Source organism: Drosophila grimshawi, unplaced genomic scaffold (assembly GCF_018153295.1).
Source record: "Drosophila grimshawi isolate 15287-2541.00 unplaced genomic scaffold, ASM1815329v1 contig_1367, whole genome shotgun sequence".
Lineage (NCBI taxonomy): Eukaryota > Metazoa > Arthropoda > Insecta > Diptera > Drosophilidae > Drosophila > Drosophila grimshawi.
The window spans coordinates 13,123,357-13,147,453 of NW_025062889.1; the positions used below are offsets into that span (position 1 = coordinate 13,123,357).

At 40.4% G+C, this 24,097-nt stretch overlaps 5 protein-coding genes across 15 annotated transcripts; 2 read left to right on the top strand and 3 right to left on the bottom strand.

Moving 5' to 3' along the window:
• Nucleotides 1-95: 95 nt before the first annotated feature.
• Nucleotides 96-6,669, bottom strand: LOC6559631 (E3 SUMO-protein ligase PIAS1). 8 transcript variants are annotated; one of them, XM_032735290.1, is made up of 8 exons: nt 6,390-6,669; nt 4,908-5,618; nt 4,323-4,563; nt 4,025-4,259; nt 3,782-3,948; nt 3,553-3,641; nt 3,335-3,479; nt 96-233 (listed from the first exon to the last, which is right to left on the bottom strand). In XM_032735290.1, exons 1-8 carry the CDS (start codon nt 6,501-6,503, stop codon nt 181-183), a joined length of 1,755 nt encoding a protein of 584 aa, XP_032591181.1. In that variant the 5' UTR covers nt 6,504-6,669; the 3' UTR covers nt 96-180. The 8 variants fall into 8 exon arrangements, with proteins under 8 accessions (XP_032591181.1, XP_032591183.1, XP_032591185.1 ...); XM_032735292.1 differs by lacking the exon at nt 96-233 and adding an exon at nt 412-710; XM_032735294.2 differs by lacking the exon at nt 96-233 and adding an exon at nt 856-1,387 and having other exon boundaries at nt 6,390-6,648.
• An 852-nt stretch (nt 6,670-7,521) lies between these two features.
• Nucleotides 7,522-19,438, bottom strand: LOC6561346 (rap1 GTPase-GDP dissociation stimulator 1). 2 transcript variants are annotated; one of them, XM_001986637.2, is made up of 4 exons: nt 19,069-19,438; nt 9,207-10,115; nt 8,759-9,145; nt 7,522-8,690 (listed from the first exon to the last, which is right to left on the bottom strand). In XM_001986637.2, the coding sequence occupies exons 1-4, from the start codon at nt 19,073-19,075 to the stop codon at nt 8,086-8,088; spliced, it is 1,908 nt and encodes a 635-aa protein (XP_001986673.2). In that variant the 5' UTR covers nt 19,076-19,438; the 3' UTR covers nt 7,522-8,085. The 2 variants fall into 2 exon arrangements, with proteins under 2 accessions (XP_001986673.2, XP_043071351.1); XM_043215416.1 differs by lacking the exon at nt 19,069-19,438 and adding an exon at nt 12,315-12,331 and having other exon boundaries at nt 7,697-8,690.
• Nucleotides 12,921-13,827, top strand: LOC6559550 (troponin C). The gene is made up of 3 exons (XM_001986639.3): nt 12,921-13,073; nt 13,148-13,565; nt 13,637-13,827. The coding sequence occupies exons 1-3, from the start codon at nt 13,071-13,073 to the stop codon at nt 13,663-13,665; spliced, it is 450 nt and encodes a 149-aa protein (XP_001986675.2). The 5' UTR covers nt 12,921-13,070; the 3' UTR covers nt 13,666-13,827.
• LOC6559551 (dnaJ homolog subfamily B member 14) lies at nt 15,383-16,861 on the bottom strand. The gene is made up of 3 exons (XM_001986640.2): nt 15,917-16,861; nt 15,690-15,856; nt 15,383-15,629 (listed from the first exon to the last, which is right to left on the bottom strand). Exons 1-3 carry the CDS (start codon nt 16,735-16,737, stop codon nt 15,469-15,471), a joined length of 1,149 nt encoding a protein of 382 aa, XP_001986676.1. The 5' UTR covers nt 16,738-16,861; the 3' UTR covers nt 15,383-15,468.
• Nucleotides 19,439-19,622: 184 nt separating the features above from the next.
• Nucleotides 19,623-22,287, top strand: LOC6559552 (G protein pathway suppressor 2). 3 transcript variants are annotated; one of them, XM_032735113.2, is made up of 6 exons: nt 19,665-20,068; nt 20,129-20,469; nt 20,531-20,648; nt 21,255-21,305; nt 21,435-21,919; nt 21,987-22,287. In XM_032735113.2, exons 1-6 carry the CDS (start codon nt 19,942-19,944, stop codon nt 22,149-22,151), a joined length of 1,287 nt encoding a protein of 428 aa, XP_032591004.1. In that variant the 5' UTR covers nt 19,665-19,941; the 3' UTR covers nt 22,152-22,287. The 3 variants fall into 3 exon arrangements, with proteins under 3 accessions (XP_032591005.1, XP_032591004.1, XP_001986677.1); XM_001986641.2 differs by having other exon boundaries at nt 20,534-20,648; XM_032735114.1 differs by lacking the exon at nt 21,255-21,305 and having other exon boundaries at nt 19,623-20,068.
• Nucleotides 22,288-24,097: the final 1,810 nt, after the last annotated feature.

Sequence of the window (24,097 nt, forward strand, 5' to 3'; positions counted from 1 at the left end):
TGTATCAGTTTTATTCGCAATTATTTTTAGCACTTAACTAACTATAAAGTGTACATAAGGTTTACAAGCTACTAAATTAATAAACAAAAGTCGAGTATGGGCCCAAAAACATAATATTTAAGTATGCCTTAAATCTTTGGAGCTCTGTGTCTGTCGCTTGCTTTACAAAATGTTTTAGGGCTAGTCTGAAAGTTCAATAACCTCTTTTTTATCCGTCAACGCTTCTGCTTCATCTGCAAAAATAGAAAACAGTTTTCGTATGTAACTCAATTAAAAAATCAAAATACTCTCAAAATGTGAAAGTGCAAAAGAGGATTACAACTAAAATTAAAAAAAAAAAGATAGAAAAACCAAAATAATTATTATCAGTTCTCCGGTTCGCTGTACGATAAATAAAACACATAGTTCTTGGAAAATATTATTCAGCTTTAATTTGCAGATTATAAAGACTTATACATTATGTACTTATATTCCCTCCTCAAGCAATGGTTCAATGATTTTGTTGCAAACAATAATCGTCAGCGACTTTCTTGAAATTCTTCCAAGTTTAAAATTTAGGTTATATTCATTTGGTCATTCGCAGAGACATTAATGTATGTATGTTTTTGTACACGTGTGCATATTGTGCGATTTCAATGTATGTATACTTGTATGACCCTATTTGTATGTGTTTCACCCTTTAAAGGGCTTAAAATAGTAATCCAGCGTGCCTAAATAAATAATTACAAAGATGAAGCAGTTTAATATACGATAGTATTAGCTTTATTTATTATTTAGTGAAATTTATATCTTATTTGTTTTCCAGTTCAATATCGTTTTTGTATTTTCTTTGTTTTTCTTCTTTTCGAAAAAAGAAGCGATGATATAAATACACATACATACGTAATGCTATAGATAAACTGAAATTGGTCTTTTGATTGTTTTTGTTTGCAAACGCACTTGAACTTCAATCAAATGCAATTCCAAAACAAAAAACTGATGATAACTTAGCAGATAAATTATGCACGAAAAAATAAAGTATTTCTCTCCACTCGACACTCGACTCCACTTCGTTTGCTTCGTATGAATAGGAATTATTGTAGGTGACTTAAATATTAACATTTGATTTCTATATTTAGTATTATGCTATTGCTTAATGCATAAGGTCTATTTGTGTGTGTGTTTCTTTAACTCAAATTACATATTAAAAAGTGTGGTTGGTTGCTGCCAAACAACCCAATAATAATCAATTAATAAATCATGTGTTGTAACGTAGTTTGTTGTCTGTATGTAGGTGTGAGTGTGTTTTGGGTGTTTAAGTGTGTGTCTAAGTGTATTAATCGAGCCAAGCACAACACATATAAATTAAAGAGAAATGCCTAACTAATATTATGTTAAGTGTAGAGGCCTGAAAACAAATGAATACGGAAGCGCAAAGTAAAATTATAGAAAAGTATAAAGTATATAGTATAGTATCTAGTAGACTAGGAACAGCAAAAAACGGGCAGCAACATTATCGGGAGCAAACAACAGACCATTTACATTATGCAACTGCAACTGCCAGCAACTGCAACATCTACTTTTAACTGCGCCCTGCAACACAATCAAACATTACAAAAAACAACGCAATTTTGTGTTGTCTGTTTTCACACTTGATCAATTTATTTGTATGATGTAAATGTACATGAAGAGAATGACATGAAAATTGAGTTAAATAATAGCCTCTGAGATTTGGGAAAGATGTGTGCGGTATTAAATGCCAGCAAAAGAGGGTGCGAGAGGGGATAGATGAAGAGGGCAGAGGAAATAAAACTAAGATCAACTAAAACCAAATAAAAGCAAACGTTATTAAAAGCACAAATTTGTGTTTGTGTTTTTGTGTGTGTGTGTGAAACTGTTTACAATTGTTACATTCGTGTGTGTGTGTGTGTATGTGTCTATGGGGCTGCATTTGGATGCTGGGCTGAGGCGGCAGCAGCGGCCGCCACAGCAGCGAGATCCAAGAGTTGAAAATGCTTTTGGTCCGCCACTGCAGCAGCCAGGGACTCCAATAGACTGGCATGGACAGCAGCTGACGGCTGATCCCCAATTAGCAGTTGTTGTTCTTGCTGCTGCTGTTGCAGCTGTTGTTGTAGCAAATGCGTTTCAGGCGATAGCGTTGTTTGCTGCTCGGGGGAATCTTTCGTAGAGTCGATGGTTGTAAAAAATACAGAGAAGAGAAGAGAAGAGAATAGAATATACATATATATATGAATATATATATAGAGAAAACATTTGAGATTTAGAGATACATAGAGAGGGAGAGAGAGAGAGAGAGAAAAGAGAGAGAGAAATGCAAAAGTTACTACAAACTGTCGATAATATATTCTCTGTTTAGTCAAGAAGGGGGGGCGGCAACTAAAACGCAAAATGTTCGCTCAACATGAGAACCATTTACGAATTTATTATTGGGTACATTGGTATTAAGGTGCTTTTGACAATGGAAATAAATACAATTTCAATAATGAACGAATAAATAATATTGAAGAACAACATAAACGCGAGAAAAACAGAAAGCTTGCACATTGAAACATTTGTAATTGAAAACAGAACCGGCTGGATCAGGTATGTATTTGTGGGAGGACATCACGGCCCTTTCTTCTTCGCTGCTTTACTGCAAGTAATAGTATATGTGCACAAGTATAAGACGAGCTCTATGGATTGTAATTGCTGAGAAAGCAAACCTACCGTTTGCGCAGACCAACGCGAAGATCGAAAATAAAATTGTATATACAAATTGTGGTCAAGCGAATTGAAAACCCTAGCAACCCTCAAGATAATTAGCGGACAGAAGTATTCAAGTCTGGCTGCCGACAGGACAAGTTAAATATATTATCTATCTAGTCGGTACAAGTAAAAATAAATAAACCATATTGTACAAGATCTAGGAACGCAGCGCATTTGTCATATAATGCAGGCAGTATGTTGTTAGCCATGGCTTAATCTAGTCGTTTTTAAACTAAATGATAATTTTTTGAACAAATTGCATTTCCACACCGTACAGCTTAAAATTTGGAACATGTATTTCATATACGTGTAATAATAGCCAAAATGGAAAATAAAATCAATAGAGAGGAAAATAAGCAAATGATAAAATGAACGGCTTTAATGGGTATTTAGCGCTGTGTGTATTGGGTGAAGGAGTGGTGTGTGTGACTTTACGATGTATATGAATGAATGTATGTGTGTGTGTGTGTGTTACCCTAGAGATTTATAAATTATTTTCGATAAACTTTTCATTGCTATACAAATTTGTCAACACATAATTGTTGCCTGTTTTGCTGTGCTTCTTATTACAAAAATGGATCCAACGTACCAGTTCTTTGCGGCTGCTGCTGCGATGAGGCATAGGCACGTTGAGCGGCACCATTTTGTGTGGACGTTGTCGCCGGTTGTTTGGATGGCGGTCGCCGCTTGGCCAGCGGCATATCATCATCCGAATCACTTAAGGTTAAATCCACCTGTCGCACGCAACAAATTAAATAGAAGATTAACAAAACTGTGATTTTCGCAATGGCAAGTGAACCAACTTACGGTTTCACTGTTGGATGTGGACGTTGGCTGCTCCTCTGGCGCTGGAGACGGATCAGACTTCATCGGCTTTGTATCATCTGTGATCAATTCTGTCAAAATTAAGCGAGTAATCTTGATTGTAGATATTAAATTGTTTATTGAATTCGAATTTTTCTTTGATGGTCCTTCGATATATGCATATTTACAGTTATTATTCGTACATTTCAAATAATTTGATGTGCTGACTTACCGACATCATCCGAAATGACCTCAACCTTCGAGACTTGCTTTGCTGGTGTATCCAGTATTTGAGTGTCGCTGCGCAGTCCCGGTGTGCTCCACGAGCCATCCTGATGTAGCTGAATTTCTGTGTCGTCGCTTCTCAGTAGCGACGATAGTAATACCTCTTGAAAATAGCTGTACAATGAAAATAGGGTCATCAGTATTTATTGTAGCTGAAGCTGAGGGACGGGATAATGTTTGTAGAACGTACCCATCGATTACTAAATTATCGTAGATGGCTGGCCTATCGCAGACTGGACAATTCCAGGTGGGCTTGCGCTCGTTCATTTGCAGGTAGAGACTGGCATCAAAGCACTGCAAGTGCGAGCAGGTTGATGCGCGGCACGGCAGCGACATTTTCATTTTTCCCAGCGGACAATTAAGCGACACCTTCAACATGGTCGTGGCTATTTCGCAGTCAGCGTCCTCGGTTAGTTTCTCCTTAACTGCAATTGAGATTCGCTCAATTAACTCAATAATTGGAATTTAAATCTAATGTTGCGACTCACTTAAAGCACGCGTGTAATCCGCGGGCTTAACGCCCTTGGTCTTCATGCGGTGCAGCAGCTGTGCGGATGTTAGTTTCTTAACCAAATAGACAGCCAGGCAGTAGCTACGCGTGTAGTCCGGGCACCATTGTACCATTATTGTGTTTGTCACCGTAGGCGACAGTTTTACATTTGCGGTAACATTTACCGGCCGTGGCGGACGTTTTGGCTCCACGTTTGGCCGATTTGTAGGAATGACATTCTGTAAAAAGAGCAAACAGAGAATTTAGCTGAAGCGAAAAACTGCACAGTATTCAGTAAATGATAACAACAAAAGATTGCCAAAGAATAATAAAGTACGACATATTGTTGTACTTTGAGGTACAAGATTAAAATCAAAAATAATTTAAGCTATTTGGTGGGTTAACTGACTGCAGTAAGACGAAACTAGACCAGGTTATCCATGCTAGTCTTGAATTTTGCATAGAAATAGGCAGACATTCATTATTATGAAGTATGTGCTATTAATCCTGATCAAAAAAATATATATACTCCTAATTGCGAATAAAATAACTTGTATTAGAAGTGGTTTAGGTTTGTACTTACAGGTAGCTGACACAATTTGTTGTTAACTTTGACGTTGACATTGGGTGGAAAGCAGTCCTCCTGGTCGCAAGAGGTCTCCACGAGAGAGAAGCGCAGTTGCACTTGTATGGCGTGCTCCACCTTTGAACTGTTGCGTATGTCGCGATTTGTGGCGATCTCTGTAGCCTGCTGTGGCGTCAGCGTAAAATAGAAAGGTACCTCCTGCACACGCTGTGTGTTGCGCGGCACCAGAGTCGATGGCTTGATGAGGGTGCCCAGGACATCGTAGAAGGCGAGCTTTTTCAGACGCACATCTGGATGTATGGGCATCTGGCTATTCATACTGTGCGTGTGCAGGAAGTTTGGTATCATGTTGGGCGCACCGCCAGCGCTGCCGGGCATCTGGCCGGGATTAACGCCGCCCACTGACTGCACCTGGGCTCCAGGTGCACCGAGACTCGCGAGACCCGCATTGTTTGGCTGCACGCTAGGCAGCTGCATATGCGAGTACATTCTAGTTGGGTCTATGTACTGCAGTGTGGCGCTTTGTTCTTGCACGGATTGGGCGTAAACTTCTTGGACCTTGGGTGCGAGCAGCTCCAGGTTAGTGCGCAGGAACGTTAGGATGCGACCTTGCAGATCGGTTTTTCGTCCAGCGAATGAAATGTTTAAAAACGATAAGATCTTTTGCAGCTCTACAACTCGTAGCATCTGCACCATTTGTTCACATTCCTGGAAAGTCCAATGCGGAAGGATGAGAAAACTGATAAAATAACAGTAACCGTCAAAAAGAAAGACGCCTCACATATACAAGTACACACACATACGCACACACACACGCACACACACACACAGACAGCAAATGACAATTGTGTATGCAGTATGAGCGTGTGTGTGTTTGTGTGTGCCTACACCGAAATGTATATAAAACATTAAGTACATGTGCTTGGTTAAAATTTAAAAGCACCAGTCAATATCACAGTTTAAACACAAAATAAAAGCCGGCTGCTCAGCGTTTATTATTTTGCGCAAAAAAAGCGTAACATCGTTTTGTTAAGATACACCGACTGCGCACAGTGGACACAGAATCGCATGTCGCAAACTGTTCATTATTACCTTGAACGGTGCGGACAAAAAAGGCTTTTGAAGGAGTAGCCATAATTTCACAATCACAACTGCTGCTTTGTACTGTTTATTTTTTGGTTTACAACTATTGTAACTTTGGTTGATATTCAACAAACATTTGTTGTATTAATTCCCCCGCATTAATCTTTTAATCGCACAAATTTGTTTTGTCGGAGGAAATATGGCGGATGATAGTGTTGTAAAGTAATCATTGGTCTATTGGATAATGTTCGCGTTTGTTGCACCAGAGGGCGCTGAAAACAAGGCTTTTCTGCGGTCACATTGTTTCTACTTATCAATTGTTTTTTTTTTCTTAGAAATAATGTATTGTTTTTCAAAATGCATTGTACTAAATTAAAGATAAAGAGATGGACTTACCTTGAATTTGGCCTCATCAAATATGTTTACTGATATTGGTGCTGAAGATGCTGTTTGCTGCTGTGTGATTGTAGCGGCATTTTCCGCCTGAGTTTGCGAGCGGGTTTTTCGCATCACAATTGTTGTTTATATTTAAATGCAGCACAAAATACGCAATTTTAGCAGCTTTTGCACGGAAATTGCCAAACAATTGAATCAAAACACTCTCTCAGCATGTTAAAATAAAAATTAAATGACCAAAACTTTCCGTAGCGTTAGCGTCTGACTTTATTTAGAGATCAGTGTGCCCATTTTCGTCAAGCAAATAAATACGCAAAATACACATTTGTAGTTTGACGTTAACCAGGGCAAATATTACGTTGAATGCCTAGCTTACGTTTTTGCTCAATAGTACGGAGTTTACAATTAAGAACCAATAATTATGTGTCAGGAGTAAAATTTTAATTATTTTAACAGCTTCAACTATTGGAACAAAAAACTAAAAAGAATTGTTCACTACCAAGTTCGAAATTGTATTTAAAATTGTTGAAGTGTATTTCGAAACAGAAGTTACTGGAATTTTTCTTTGGTTTTCTCTCTCATTTATTTCTTATGCATTTCAAATTGTATTTGAACTATTTTAATGTACATTATTGTGTTTTGAATTTATAAATATTTGTGTGTTTCAACGCTTTATATAAATATTTTTGTTCATAAGTTTTGTTTAAATTTACTTAATTGTTAGGTTTAAGAATTGTTCTGCTTGCTGTTGTTTGGTGACCAATATTAATTGTCAAAATTTGAAATATAATATAGAATATATTATATTATATACGCTTTGTAAAATTTGCATATCTCATTCGAGTTTAAGCTATTTTCACTGATTGTTATTAAGCTACAATTTTTTTTGTTTTGCTTGCTGTATTATTATTATTATTATTATGAGTATATAAAATGTTAAAAATTTGCTTTCAACTTTGTGTGAGAGAACATCGGTGAGTTTTATATTATAATAATAAATTTTAAATGTGCAACAATTAAAATGCCTAATACAAATTACATGCATTGTGCTTGAAAATTATCTTTTATTTTTAATATTTTTTTTTTATATCGTTTTGTTTTGTTTTCTTTTTGGTGTGTGCCAACAAATTGATTTTTTTGTAAAATGTTTTATTAAAAATTATAAGTACAATACGTAAAATACATTTATTTAATATACTTAGCGATATCACCACGATTTGTTGTTATTGTGCTCTTAAAAATCATGTAACAGAAAAGTTTGTTATATGCTTAATTAATTACATACATATATATATATTGCATGTAAATATATATGTATGTGGTATGTATATTTAATTAATTATATATGTTTATGGTAAATGCAGTAAAAATACGCTTGCGTCTAAAAAATACATTTCCGTTTCTTCTGTTCTGTTCTATTCTGTGACTTTCTGTTCGGTTTCGGTTTCTACAATCTGAAGTCTAGTTCTGAATCGTTGCTCTAAGGTGGAAACTACATGTTGGAAGCCAAATCTCTTCTCTTTTTGGCGACTTGTTGTCGGTCATGTGAAGTGTTTGCATCTGTGTATGTGTGTGTGTGTGTGTTATTGAGTGTGAGTGCTGAGATAGGCAACTGGCGGTGCTTTGGAGAGCGAGGGGTAAAATTCTCGTATTCTTATAAATGCAATGTGCCGGATATCGCTCCCTTTGAACATCCTTACAAGGTGCAGTATTCCGTTAGAATTGGTATCGATTTGAGCAGCTCGTTAATGTTATGCTGCTCGAGATGGGCGACCAGCTTCTCCGAGGACTTTAGCAAATTGATGCAGTTTTGCAAGTTCTCGACAATCTCCTTGGTCATGCTATCCGATGACTTGGTAATCAGCTCCGCCAGCTTAGAGCCCACATTACATTTAATGAGCTCATCCTGCAGATGCTGCGCCTGCTCCGCCTCGCTGCGCTTCGAGAGATACACAACGGAGAGTATACACAATGCAATCAGGGCCTCGTTCTGCATGACCAGATGCTGGGCCGTCAGCATGCTGACCATTGCCTCGACGGTGCCCTCGTTGGCTAGAAACTCGCTGAGACTGCTGCGATCATAGTCCTGGGATAGTGGTATTTTATCGGCTATTTGCTCGGCGGGTGCATCACCTTTGCGGGGCAGCGCATAGGCAATCTTGCTGAGATACGCATGCTTAATTAGCCAGGCCATCAGGCGCAGCGATTCGCCAGTGACGCCCGCATAGTCTGACGATTTGCTCCAGTGCACCAGTTGCTCGATCAGAGTTTTGTTCTTCAACAGCTCCAGCGCCAGTTTCTCTGCACACAAACGGAAAACGAGCAGAGTTAGAGCTAAGCAGAAGGTGAACAACAAATTTTGGACTTACCCTGACCATCTACGGTCATGCGCAGTGTGCCAAGCAACTTGAATACCACTGGCGGCTGATGGATTTCCAGCATGGGCAGTATTGTTTGCACCAGACCCGCCTGAATGACCGCATTCTTGTTCGGCTTGGGTATAACCAGATTACGCAACGCACTGAGCAGCGCATGCTGCAGACGCACATCGTCCTTGACGCCGTTATTCTTGGCCAACACCTGCAGCAGCTTGTTCATGGTCTGCTGCTCCACAAAATAGATGCAGTGGCTGTCGGTGCGCGCAAAATTGCCCAGGGCCAGCACCCCAGTAGTTAATAGATCAATATCCGTCGAGTCCAGCCAGTCAACCATGTTCTTCAGCAGCGGTGTTGTATACAAGTAGTGCATGGATTCATCTGCAATTCGAGATGAATTTAAGTTAAGAGCAAAAGTTTTTGAATGAAATTGAGGCCTTACCGCCTGTCAGGATGAGCACAATGAGTTCGCAGGCCAGTTTCATGAGGGCGCGCGCTTCGCTGGTGCTGGCTAGGGTCTTGTATTTCTCGAGCAGATTGTAAATGGTCTCGCAGAGGCCATCCTTGGCCAGCAGTAGTTTCACCTCATCACTTTCGGCCTGATAATGCAGCAGCTCGAGACACATTTCGGCCAGATCTGGATTCGTGGAGGCGGCCAAAATGCGCGACAATTGTAAATTGAGCTGGGCCTCAAAGTTCAGATCGGCCACGTTCTCGGTGAGTATGCTGAGGAGCGGCAGCGTGTTGAGCAACAGATCCTCATGCTGTTCCACATTGCTGGTACCGGTATCCACAATGCGCTGCAGCTGCTGCATAATGCCCAGCTCCATGGCGCGCTTGGCCAGACCTTCGCCACCCAGCAGATAATTGGAGAGCAGACCGCCCCGGACTTTGATAAACTGGGGCGCATTGGCCACATCGTCGATGTTGGCTATGTCGAGTAGGCGCAACAGCACCTCATCGCCCTGCAGCTCCAATATGAGATCGCGCGCCTCATCGTTCAGGTAGCAGATGTTGCCCAGCGCCCGGCAAATCTGTATGGGCAGCTCCATGCTGCCATCGGCCGCTGGCACATTACGCAGGCACTCGAGGAAGGCAGCGATGATTTCACGTTTGGTGAACTTCTTGCGTTGCACCTCCGACTTGGTTATCTCTGCTATGCACTTGGCCGCCTCCTTGCGCACACTCATGTCCTCGCATTGTGTCAGACGCAGAAAGCACTCGGCCAGTTCGTGTTTGTCGAACAGCTTCGGATCCTTTGTCGCCGAAATCTCGCAGAGCAGCGTCGTCGTTGTATTGTCCAAACCGACGCTTGTCGTCTTCAGCTGCTCAATGAGCTCATCCATTTCAGCTAAAAGATTGCAAAATATACATATATTTATAAAATATATTTAATGAGGCATGAGGCATCACAATAAAGAATAACTAAACAGGCCAATAAATGTATTTTTATATTAAGCAATATTGTTCCAAGATTCATCAAAATAGCGGAAAAACTGATGTAGGCAATTATACCATTAATGAATGAATTGAAATAAAAGCAGTTGATTAAGAAGTCATTATTTTTATACTGGTCACACGTGCGCTAAATATTAAGGGTCTTTCAACAGGACAATTAAAATGCGGCACAGTGGCACGCAAGGCACGGCTCGTCACATCCAGATTCGTTGTTAGCGTTGCGAATTTATTGCTGAAGATTTCGGTTATTGGCTACTCGAGTAGCCCAGCCCAGCCCAGCCCCAAAATGTAATCCTATTTATTAGCGAATTCTCAGCCCGTCGCAATTTACTCAAAAAATTATGTGCAAATGCCTTGAGCGAGCCCCATTAAATGCTCATTTACTGGCCAGGATTTGCAGATGGCAGATTGAGTATAGAGCCGGAGCATTCCTTTAGGCAACAGACGAACGACGAACAGTCAATTTGCATAAGTTCTTCAACGCGCAGCTGGCAAATGAAAACCAGCAAAGCAAAAACAATGCTGGAAAATCGCAAAAGAAAAAAATAATAATAAAGAGAAAACCGTGGACCGAATTTAAAATACACTCAATGAAAATATTTGTTTAGTGTACTTAAAGAATATTAAAATCTCTGCACCAGCCTTTGAGAGAGGACAGTTTGGTCTCTTGATTTCAATTCGAATACTAAAATGTTTCTACAGCATAAAGCAAAAATTGACTTAGCAACATGTAAATCCCTTCAATGAATTAGTATTTCCACTGAGCGCAGAGCCCCTGCCGCTCTCAACAAGTGATTATCCCCTGGCAGGAGGGGCATAAAAAACAAACACATGGCTAAAATCCCCGCCTAATGCTATTCTGATAAGCTTTTCCCCCCAGCGATGCGAAGGGCAAGGACCAGACACGAGCCGTACCCAAGTTGAAAAGTGGCGACAACAAGCAACTACACCAGAGTGGGCAACAACAACAACAACAACAGCAACAGAAACAACAACAACAACAACAACAACAAAAAGTTTGGTTTGCAAAGGCGCACAGAAAGGGCATTCAGGCAACTTTGTGGAGCATAAATAATGAATAAAAGTTGAATGAAACAGAAATGTGGCAGCAAGTAGAAGCGTTCTGCTCGAAACTGCTCAACTTGCAGATACCTTCTAATAATATTGTATTGTATTCCTACTGTACTTTTTCTTCAAATATATAAAATACTTTTTAAAATTGAAAATGCCGGGCAATTTGATCCTACACCTAAAATTTGCAAACATTTATAATCTCTGTGATATAAATAAATAAAATTGAATTGAAAATCAATATTCAAACAAAACAATTTGCCGTAAATCACTGGTGATGACTGGCAGCCTAAAAAGAAGAATTTCAGAACGCAGGTGAGCAACAATAGGGTCTTTTTCATACTTTGACCTGAAAGTGGGGCAAAATGGTGAAAACAATCAAATATTCATGTTGAAAATTGCTTGGGTGAATCATATCCACAGCCAATATACGAAAATTACTTGAAAATGGTTGCATACTAATTTTACTTTTCCATCGGTTTCTAAAATCAAATATAGCACATCTATGAAGAATTTAATTGGATATGTAATTGAATTTGTGGCCAGATATCCAAACTGGTGGCTGAGAAATACGCATCCGAATGACAGAGCGTGAAGTACCATTTAGTAAATAATTATAATCAAAATGGACATGAAAAGTCGCCTTTGGCTATTGCCAAAAATGCCACACATGAAGCAATCCAATTCGTCAGAAGGTTATATATTTATATGTATATGCACACACACACACACACAGATACACAGATACAAACATAGACACATCATACCACCCGTACACCCTGTTCACACTATTCTGAATGTCCATTTGCCAGCCTCAAATGCCTGTTTGTTTGTTTTAACAGAAAAATTGAAAACCACATCAACATTTTATTTTGTCCGCAGACAACAATTTGCCCGTCCGGAGAGGTGTATTTGGGGCTCCGTAACGTTTTTTTCGTTTTTGGCAGCGACCACATCGTCATCGACATTTGGCCCACTCATATGGACAAAAATTGCTATAAAGTACTAAAAATACAATTACCGTGAGAAATTGCGCTCTGATTTTGTGACTGATTGTGAGGACTTTTATAGTCGATTTTTAGTGACTGGCTATGTTCGACTTGGCGCAATTGCTGCCTCTTTGCACAGTGGTTGCTGCTCTTCTTGTTGTTGTTGCTGCTTTTGCTGCTGTTGCTTCTGTTGCTGCTGCTGCTGTTGTTGCACGAGTATTGTGTAATGGTGGGCGGGTGTACGCGATGTGGTGCGTTGTATACTGCTGATTTTTCCGGCTGCCCAGTTGGAGGTAAAGAGATGATGAAAATGACGTCGCGTCATTTGTATACTGTATATCACTTTGTTCTGAACGCGTCTGGCCAGCCTCTGCCATCACATTCCAATACATATTTTACTGGTAGGATGATGTGGGAAAAAAAGGGAAGGGGTTTTTGTTTCTTCTTTTTTTCTTTTTTTTTTTTTCTTGTCGTTTTTAATAAAGCGTTGCGGAAAAGCCAAACCAACAATAACCGAACTTGGAGGATGAGCATGTGTGAGGTGGGTGCGCGCTCTGTCCGAGGTGGATGACGTATGGCCACAAAGCATATTTTGTTGTTTATAAATAATGATTTTGGTCTGACGATCGGATTAGTGCACGTTCGCGTTCCAACGCAGCAACTCGTTCTCGTTCCCAAAAAAAAAAAAAAAGAAAAGAAAAAGAAAGAAAACACAAGGCACTCGCAAATTCGCATCTCACATTCATAATCACTTCGCGAATCGGCACGGAACAGAACCCAACAGCAAAATGGTACGCAACGCTGACCATCGGGCTATTATATCATATCATATCATACGATTCTAATGCTCGTTTCGACACTTTAGGAGGACGATGAGAAAATGGACATTATGCGCAAGGCATTCCAAATGTTTGATACGCAAAAGTCGGGCTTCATTGAGACCCTGCGTCTGAAGACCATTTTGAACAGCATGGGTCAAATGTTCGAGGAAAGCGAACTGCAGGATCTAATCGATGACAATGATCCGGAGGATACGGGCAAGGTCAATTTCGATGGTTTCTGCGTCATCGCTGCCCATTTTCTTGAGGAGGAGGACGCCGAGGCCATACAAAAGGAGCTGAAAGAGGCATTTCGCTTGTACGATCGCGAGGGCAACGGTTACATAACCACGTCCACGCTCAAAGAAATTCTCGCCGCTCTGGATGACAAACTGTCATCGAGTGATCTTGATGGCATCATTGCTGAAATTGATACCGACGGCTCCGGCACCGTTGATTTCGATGGTATGCGTTTGCAGAAGGATATATGTAAATGTCAATGCTGATTAACTAATCTCTAAATTATTTATTCGCAGAATTTATGGAGATGATGGCGGGCGAATAGGGCAGCAATCGGTGCCCATTTGCGAAAACAGTGCAAGATTATGAAATATCTTTTCTGGTTTTTGATAAGTTTTTCTATTATTTTTTAAATGAATTGACTAAAAACTTTACGACCTTGACACAGTGACCTAAAAAATCAAAATAAATTCAAATCGAATGACAATGTAATTATTTAAAAGTACAAAACCATATTTTATATATATGTGTATAGTTTCTATCCCAGATCAGACGTTGCTTGCTATTTAAATTTGGGTAGTTTTACGTTCACCTTTTCCACAAAATTCACCCCAGCGGGTGGTAACTTGAAATGGGTACTTTGAAATGGGCATGTTAAAGATTTTCCCAATCTTATTGTGCATTATTGGGAAACAAAACACTTTCTATATATAAATATGAAAGTGTAATACATGAAAATTGTGTAACTGATAGTTATATTTTAAAAACAAAACACTTTCTATATATAAACTTGTGGCTAAGGACAGCATCATGTTGCACAATAGAAAATACTTTCCACTTGCTTAAGTAGTCTATATATGTATATATATATATATATAAACATATTGGTAGTTTAGTCGTAATTTGGTAACTGAATACCTCAAGCAAATATGCATTTCTTCATTTAAAATAGTCATTTGCGCAACTTTAATACACTCTCCGTCAACTTTTTAAAATGCTTACAGGGTATACGAAAAAAAAAGAAACACACGCTTCAAGTGATGCACAAGTATTAGGGCCTGTACCATGCACCCTGCAACCTGGTTGCATACAGAAATTGTAACCCTTATGCGCGCTATAACTGAATGCAATCCATTGAGAGAAATTGTTGCATTTGTTGCTGAATGCAATTGCAATTGGACAGTTGCCACCATTTGAGTGACAGACGTGGCAGGTGCAGCGCGGCACTTCCGCCTGACTACCTGACTGCTGAACCCCGCACCTGCTCCTGTCCCTGAATCCTTTTATGCGAATGGAACGCATCATCAGCATGGTAGTTGTTATTGCTGTTGTTGTTCGTCTGGCTTCTTTTGCGTGCTTGGGTATTTGTTTGGGATTTTGCTGTAACTGGTACTCGTTGGTATTCAGCATTCAACATTCAGTATTCAGAGTATGCCCCCATGCGATGTGGCAAGTTCGTTAGCTTTGCAGCACAGTCACACCGACGAGCGTCAAGGGGAGTGGCATATCTCTTGGCTGTGACTGACGGAATTTGTTCGCTACGAAATTGTGGGGCAATTGCTTCTGGGCCATCTCATTTTTTGGTTGCTTGTGGGCGTGTTTATGTTTGTTTTCCTCCCACTCCCCGTGCAATATCGTGCCAATCCGAAACTGGGTTATACGAGCACAGGACAATAAACGGCTACATGGCAACCGCATCATTAAATTATAATCGATGCTTTCGCAATTGTTATCTAACTTCTTCGATCACACTGCGAGTTTAAATAACTTAAAATTGTGTAGCTCTGGCTAAAATCTTTATAAGAAAAATAAATATTTATTCGAAACACAAATATAGGAGAAATATCAATACGATAATCTTTGTATAAGCTATACAAAGCTAAAAAGCTAAAAAGAAGTTAACTAAATGTTGATAATGAAATAATATTCCTAATAGAAATTGGTTCAGTTATAGTCAAAGAAAGGGGAGCTGGAAGTAAGTATATAAGCTGAATAAGTATATAAATATTAATAATCAAAAATACACTCATTTATTTGTACATTTAGATATATATTTTCACACTATTCTCAATTAATTAATTAATAATACAAAACAGATGATTTAAATTTCGTTTGGTTCCGCTTAATTCTAGGTCTCGTTGTCTTTCGAGTTGTTTTCCGAAAGCTGTGACTTGTACATCAACTCAGTGAACTTGTCGAGGGCGTGGCAGGCAGGCGTGGGCATCCTCAAAGCGTGATCCCGCAATTTTTGATTGTTGATGTTGCGAGCACGCTGCAGCAGTTTGTCGCCTGCAAAGAGTCGAGTGTGAGACAACAAACTACAACAAAGCCAAAGGAGAGAAATCTTACGCAGCTTTCGCTCCTGCTTGCAGTTGTACTTCAGATCCGTCACAAAGATCTGCTCGACATCCTGCTCGAGGCGTTGCTGCTGCATCGGCGTTTGGCTGCCCGCAAACTGAGGCGTCACAAAGTAGGTGATGCCATTCAGACGACTCACTTGCCGTACGCTGTGCGTGCTGCAATTGAGATGGATGAATGAAGGATCGAATATGTGCATTGACTGCATTGACACTCACCTGGTTTGGGTGAAACTGTAGTTGGGCGCCATTGCCAAATAATGCAGCGTGATTATTATAAAAATGAGAGCAGCAACCAGTCCAATAACCAGCTGTTCGGTCTGGTAGAGCGACTGGCGTTGCGGCACTCGCTGATTAGCTGCCTGATAGGAGCGTCGAAGCTCATCCGGATCAAAAAATTCTTGGTCCGGAACGATATTTCGATGGTTGTCATAGAGACTCGCGCTGCTGCGAAAAGAGTCGCCGACAGCTGTCAGCAGATTGTACTCAATGCGCTTTTGATTATCCGTGAGCGTGTCGGCCGCCTCGTTGATGCAACGGAAGGCTTCCTCGGAACCGGGTGCACGATTCTTGTCGGGATGCAGACGCAGGGCGAGTCGCTTATAGGCGCGCTTCACCTCCGAATAGGTGGCATGATGCGAGATGCGCAGCACCTCGTAATGATTACGGCAACGCAGCACCTTCTGCACCAAATCGAGCATCTCCACGCTGAAGCTGTGAGGCAGCGCTTTCGATTTGTTGGTCGGTCCAATTAGCTGATCTGGCATTTCACGCCTCAGACGCAGTCGAACCACAATGTTCTTTAGCTCCAGCAGGGCTGTGATATCCTCGTGATTGCTATTACCGATGTGCGTCAATGCCTCATTGATCGTGCTCATGGCCAGATCGTAGTTGCCTATGCTCAGTTCGCTGACGGTTGACTTCAAACAGTTGGCCACAAAATGTGGTTCATGCTGGGCCACAAAATTCTGTGTAGCTGTTGCACTGCTCCTGTGTCCTGGGGCAGCGTGCGTAAGCAAAAATTTTGGATTGATATACATGTGTATATATTTATCTAGAAACAGTTATGTGTGTGGTATATAGACGCTGATCAGTGCAGTGATCAACTTTCAACATTTAATTTTGATCTCTTTGGTTGGTTTTTTTTGCTTTTTTTTTTTGCAATTGGCTTTGATTTTCACACGGAACACAATACAATTAAAATGCTTTCATTGATTACAAATTGAAAGCTATATTTGCTCTAGATTAAGCTTGATATACATATAGTAGATACTACCATCTATTTTACAAAACAAAATATTATAAATAACATAGACTTTTCCAACAGATGCACTTTAAATTTAAAATTTTCATTTTCCACCCAAGCTCAACCGTTTTAGGTATTTCTCTGAAAATTATTTCAGGAAGTATCTCAAATTGTAAAAAACTTCCTCTTAAAATAATGTTTTTATTATAGATATGTCAATAGTTAACGCATATAAAAATAATATAACCTTTTCCATTTAAATATCTCGAAAAGTTAACCTTTTCAAGTTACTGCTGATGTGGCACAAGTGGCCCCACTTAGTTGGCCTAAATATAGTAAAAGCAGACTGATTCGATATTGGCCAACTAACTGACAGCTGACAGCACTCGAATCCCTAAAGTATGCTTCAAACTTTTTCGGCCTTGGAAACGAGTCCTTCGGCAGTAACTCAAAAACTCAAGTTAATTGAAATTAATTTGTGCGCCAATTTGAATGGGAAGCGAACTCAATTAAAATAGCGCACATTCATCCCCACACCCTCACACTCCCCACATCTCTCTCAAGGCCATTAAGAGCAGACCGAAATCTTATTAGCAGTTAAGGCAGATGAAGAAAACGAAAAACGTTGCGAGGGGAAAAGAAAAATCACGAGTCGCAGCATAGCAAACATTTACAGCAAAACTACGAAAAACCCGTCAGCAGTTAATCTGCAGCTAAAGCTGCGTGAAACGAATGAAAAGCCCGAAAATAATAATAATAACAATAAAGAAAAGGGAAAACCCAAAACCCAAAACGCAATACGCAAAATTTGGTGCGCAGGGTGTTTCGGCAAGCGATATGCCTTATCAGTGTGCCCAGGCGGTGCGATGTGGCCCGTGCGGTGCTGTGCGGGGAGTTTGCCGAGACACAAAGGACCAATTAAAATCTAAAGTGAACTTGGTGGGGCGGCGCAGCTGCAACCAGAAAAAGAGGGGAGTGTTGTGCTGCTGCTGCTGTGGGTGGTGCTGCCATCAAATGTGCGCTGGCACGTACAAAAGTTTTCGTTGTGTGTGTGTGTATGTTTGTTGTTGTTGTGCCCAGGGGGGTTGCATGTTGGTAAAGCCGGTAAAACTGGCACCTTATGTGCCGCCACCGTCGCCGCACAGGGGCATATTCATTTATTAATGGGAGTCATCGTCGCCATCGTCGTTGTGGATTGTAGGCTGGGTGGTTGCTGCTGAAAGGTGGTTGTCAGTTTAATGGAATGAAATTCGGATTCGAAGGATCAGCGATAAATTGTGACCAATGATGCGTGGGACTCTAAAGTTGACAATTCCAAATGAGAGAGCGACTAATTAAAATGTTATCAAAAGAGATTTCGCTTACAATAAAATTCACATTGGAATCAAAAGTTCAGTATAACAAACAAATGAATATAAGCTGCGCATATTCAAATTTGTAACTAAAGATCAGAGAACTCGTCGAGTGTGACCATCAAATAAATGTATATAGCACAAGCGACTCTTGTTGGAATCACTTAACACTACATAAATTCCGATTGGCAGCACATTAAATTGCTATGTCGATCACTGGCCAAGTGTGACCAGTGCAAGCCAAGACTGTCAAGTGTGCAGAGTAAAGTGCAACAACATCAACAACAATAAACGGTGAAGCGCGTAAATATTGATTTTTCACACATGACTCCCCGGACGCAAAGACGGTTGCAATCGTAGACCCCCGAGTCAAAACACCCCCCGCACGCTCCTTTGCCAGCCAGCACACTTGCCACAACTTTTTTTTTAGCCGGCAGCGAGACAGACCAACAGACAGACACTTGAAGCACCTGGTATGGCGGCGGGAGCATGTATCTGTTGTGCATTCAGAAGCAGTCCGTAAAATATTAAGGTGCACATAAAATGCAGACATTGCCACACATACACACATGCACGCACACACACACACACATATACATACAAATGCACAGAAACAGACGCACACAAAATGACACGCATGAGCTGCATTTGTTTATGCTGGGGCATCGTGTAAACTTGCTGCTGAAATGTTTCAAGAGCTGCTTTTGTGCTCACATAAAATGCGAGAATACTCTTTTAATGTCTAATTTCTTTTAGTTGTTAATATTACTCACTGGCCATGTTTTTTTGTTGTTGTTGTGTCTGCTTGCTACCGCTGTGTTGCTTCTTCTTCCTATTTTCGCCGCCTTTTTATGTTTCTGTTTACTATAAAATACTTATTGGCAGGCACAAAATGATTTTCTCCGAGTATTTAAATAATATAAACTGGGTTAATCAAATAACTGAACACATTTCACAGCATTTGTGTTTGGTGTTTCCAATGGAGACTTGCGCTTTTGCAGCATAAAATAAACTAGCAGTGAGTACGGGTGCACTTTATAATCACTAATGTATAAATTATTAAGAACTTTTGTTATGAAAAAACTTATTTCTCACGAATTTTCAACGCGCACCAACAACAAGACGCAAAGAAAACTCGACTGCAACTGAGCTGGCTTGCCATTAATGTTACTATCGATGAAAGTCGCAATCGATACTTAACACGACTCATTAGAGTCGGTGTGGCGGTATAGCGATAACAAATTAATAATCAGACAGCTGTTCTGCGCCGCAGCGAAAGAGAGACAACTATATAAGTCTAAATGTAGAGTTGCCAGCTTATATTCGCTGTGCACAACGAATTGTTTATTATTTAGTAAAAGGACAAAATCAAACCATTGCAAAGTTCACAAAAGTCAAAAAAATCTTTAACCCTTAACTATATTTGAGTTCAAGCTGCTGCTGTTGCTGCAAGCAAACATACCATACTCTATAAACTCGAAGGCGTGACAGCATCAAGCCATTTTGGCATAAAATATCAGCTTCAGTTTTCACCAACTTGCGGTGGTGTTTTTGCCGATTTTGTGTTTGTTTTACACAATTTATGCGCTGCGCGGCTGTCCCATAAAGCTTATAAAATTGGCAAGATAAGTAAGCATAGCACAAAGATGCCGCCAGCGTCTGCGGTGAACAATAACAATGCGGCTGTGCAAGCGGCAGCTGCGGAGCGAGCTGAAAAATTGCGAGGGTCACTCAAAGGCTTCATTCTGGCCGACCGTCAGCGCAGGCAGGAAGGTAAGCTGAAATAACTGTTAAATGGTACACTATTATATATATATCATAATACGATGCCAGAGTATGAGAGGCTGTGCGAGGAGTTGCGTCTGCGACGGGAACGTGAAGCCCGCGAACGCGAGAACAATTTGTTACTGGAAGACACACGTGGACAAATAACCATATTGGATGAGCAACTGGCTGATTTGCATCAGAAGAAGCATCAGCTGGTGGTGCAATTGAAAAAAGTACTAAACGACGATGAGACGCGTAAGAAGCAGGCGAAAGAGAACGAAATGTTTGCTCTGCAGCAGGTGCAGGCCATGCAGCAGGTGCAGGCCATGCAGCAGGCGGCGGCTGCAACGGCTCAGGTATTTGTGTCGCCCATGCGACTACATCCTCAATTGCCGTTGGTTCAAAAGGTAAACCAAATGCATTACAATTGATGAACATTCCAAAATTGTTTTGTTCATATTTATATAGCAGCCGGCGTCCGGTAGTCTGTCGACGTCTGTGAAACGCGGACGCAGTCCCTCGCCACCGAGTCAACAGCATCAGGCGTACTACAAGAGCCCCGCCAACTATGGACAGCAGCAACAGAGTAAGCCAGGTCCTGAACAGTGGCCAGCAGAGACACGCGGTCCCTGACTGATTCCATTCGGCACTATTGTTATATCCTGTACCCATTAAAATATTTATAAATAGGGTATCTTGCAGTTGTGTAAATGTATGTAACAGACAGACAGACATCTGTGATCCCATAAAGTTAGGACGGCTAACTTTGTCATTCTAGTCACCTGGCTGTGTGCTAGAGACCTTAAAATTGTAATATTACTTTACAGAGAATTGAAATTCCAAGTCATTATTTAGAAATTCAACTTTACTGCGAAGCTGTCGTTTGCACGAAATCGATTAATATTTTAGAGATATTTTGTGTACGAGTTTAAAATAGGAAATTTGAATGCGTTTTTTTTTTTATGTGTATAATGAAGAATGCAACGGCAATCATCAGCTGGGTACAGGGTATTGCTTAGTTGATAACTTTGATGTGATTAACACCTTTAATTTAAAAACCTATCTGTACATTTTATTATACATACACGTATGTGACCCATTTATCATTCGAATAGCGAGCACTAAATATCTAACCTGCACAGACCCACAATTTATTTTCATTTCGTTATTTGTTTTACAATTCGATTCGCAGAACACGATGACTACCGTCGTGCCGCGGACTATGCGAAAATGTCATGGAACAGTAAGAACATTAATCGATATGCTAAACTAGTTCACATAAAAAACGAAATGCCCCGTTGAGCTAGTATCTTGTGCTTTTGGGATCCAGTATAAACAGCAAATCTCTTTCTCCTTCTATGTTCACTTGCAGAGTCAACGGCACAATATTCGGGCACTGGAACGCTGTTTTATCAGACAACGGCGGCGCCACCGACAACACAGCATCAGGCAGATGCACGCCTTCAGTCCATCTATAACTATAGTCTGCCATTGCGGCCGGCTTACCACGTGGAACTTCAGGCAGCGCCAAGTGCAACGGTGAGCAAAGCACCTGGGTCGCAGTCACCATCGTCAAAGACGCAGCCGATGCAGGTGCTGCACATCAATTTGGATCAACCGCCCATTACGCAGGGTGACCTCGTTCAGGTGCAATCTGGCGCCAGCGGTCTTTCTGTGCAAACGTCCAAGCCGCAGGTGACCATGGAGAAGCTGCCCGATCGCTATCACATTGAGGTCAAGCATGAGGGAGCGCCACAGGTCCATGTGCCGCCCCCGCCGCCGCATTTACTGAATGAGGTTATATATAAGCCACTACTGCATCCCAATGTGCTGCAGATCAGCACCAGTCCAGCACAGGTGAGCTTCTTCAACGTCATTTAATAATATCCAAATCGATTGCTAATTCTTGTTTGCATCTGTGCAGAATCCCAAGGCAACGGGCAGCATTACGCAAGGCTATGCGCCGGGACGCGGCTCCAGTGTTTATGACCAGCAATTGGCCAGACAGCAATTGTCCATGCTGCCCGGTCAGTCGGGCGCTGGTTCCAGTGCCGGCCAACAGCTGCAGTACACGCGACGCTTGTATTAATTTCGTTAGTTATGTATCTGCTAAGCTCGCTAATAATTTTAACATTTTAACTGGACATTATTTCGTATTTTGACTACGCTGCTTTTTGCAGCAGCACCAGAATAAAGCACACAACTATGGCGTCCCTATTTTCCAATCGATCTTGGTTAAGTTCTTTTTCTTCTCCGTGAACGGCTAGTAAGATTTTGTAAAAAGAGAGCCGGTTTGGAAATGCACACATTAGATTAACAAAGTTTAATAATATATGGAAAAATATATGTACGTTTAATGTAATGTTGTCGCGGCTTCTATAGTGGATCCTCCATTTTTGGGTGAACTCTTTTTTTAATTAATAAGGAATTTTCAAATTTATTGATACACCTATATCAATTTTCAAGGCATTCTTTTTTTTTTAATTACATACATAAATTACCGACATAAATTGACATAATTGACTTTTCTATTGACGATTCTTCTTATCGCCACTATTAATAATGTCTAATATTGCGAAGCATATTTCTATAACATACTTCTAGAAGATTACTGTGGATAGATGGGCATACATATTGACATTCTGTGTATTTTCACATGATGTTTACTCAGCTGTAGCTGTAGAATTATTTGTGTACTTAATTCATATGCCTAATAAGTCGCTTTGAGAGGGGGAGAGCGTCTATTATGTGGTAAAGCAATTTGCCCATTAGGCGAAACCAAATTATATTCAGTTGACGTAAGCGCATCGTAAGACAGACAATTCTCAACTTAGTTGCTGGGAAATTACCTTTCGTTTTGACTGTCGCTTTTATTGAAACTTAAAAGTTGATTCCATTAAAATCTATAATAAGACGCCACAATTTGATCTCCAGCTGGTTCCGTTTTCGTTTGGCAAATGATTCACCAAACACATATATAAATATGTTATTTGTTGATAATTGTGGTGTGTGTCTGAGTTCGCATCATGGAAATATATTTACATATAGCCGAGGTTAATTGTACAGTGCGCACTCGTTAATTATATTTGACGACTGTGACTGTGCCATTCAAAAACAAGTGAGAACGTTTCAGTCGGGCCTAACCGATTGCGAAATACCCTGACACTTGTGTAAAACCAGCTGACAGCAGGACGGATGTGATGATTAGTGAATCTTTTTTGTTTACAAATTTTGGAAAGGGATTCTTAGAATCTAAAATACAGATTTGATAAGTCCATTGATTTGCCCTAGTCAATGGATGTCGCAAGGAGTTGAGGTCATAAGGACAAACAGAGAGAATGACAAAACCAGTAAGTACTTTTGTCTTCTTTATGAGAGAATGCGGAAAAAGAGAGGCGCAAAATAAGTTATGCTTCTATACATTTATGTATTGTAAGTATATATGTATTGATGCATGCGTGTGTGTGTTTGTGCTGGGCTTTTTAAGCCACGTTTATCTGAGTGGATTACGCAAGTTACAGCAACTTGTAAACCAGTTTTGTTGTTGCTGCCCCACCACTGGTTTGTAGTTGTTGCTGTTTTTTGTGTCAAGGAAAAGTATTTGACGCTTTGAATTCAAAGCACCAAGTTCCTGTGCAATTAAAAGCGGAAGCCCCAAGCCCTGAAGTATTGTAATTTAATATATAATGCAAGGTATTGGTTGAACGGTAATTAAATGTAAAAATATGTATTGATTTACACACGTATATAGGTAATTCGAAACCACAAAGCAAACAAAAAAACTCGTTTTAACTCTTGGCGCGCAATCCGAAGTGCAGCCACAGAATAAAATAAATTAAAAATATAAAACAAAAACAAGTAGTCACCGCACATTTGCATAAGTAAACAAAGGGCTAGTCAGAAAAATAAAAGAGCAATTATTTTATGTGAGAAAAAGCAAGAGAGCAAATTGATGCAATTATAAAGTACACCCTGATCGATGTCATCGTCATCTAAATGTGTCGGGGTTGGGGAAGCCATGAACAAAACAAAAAC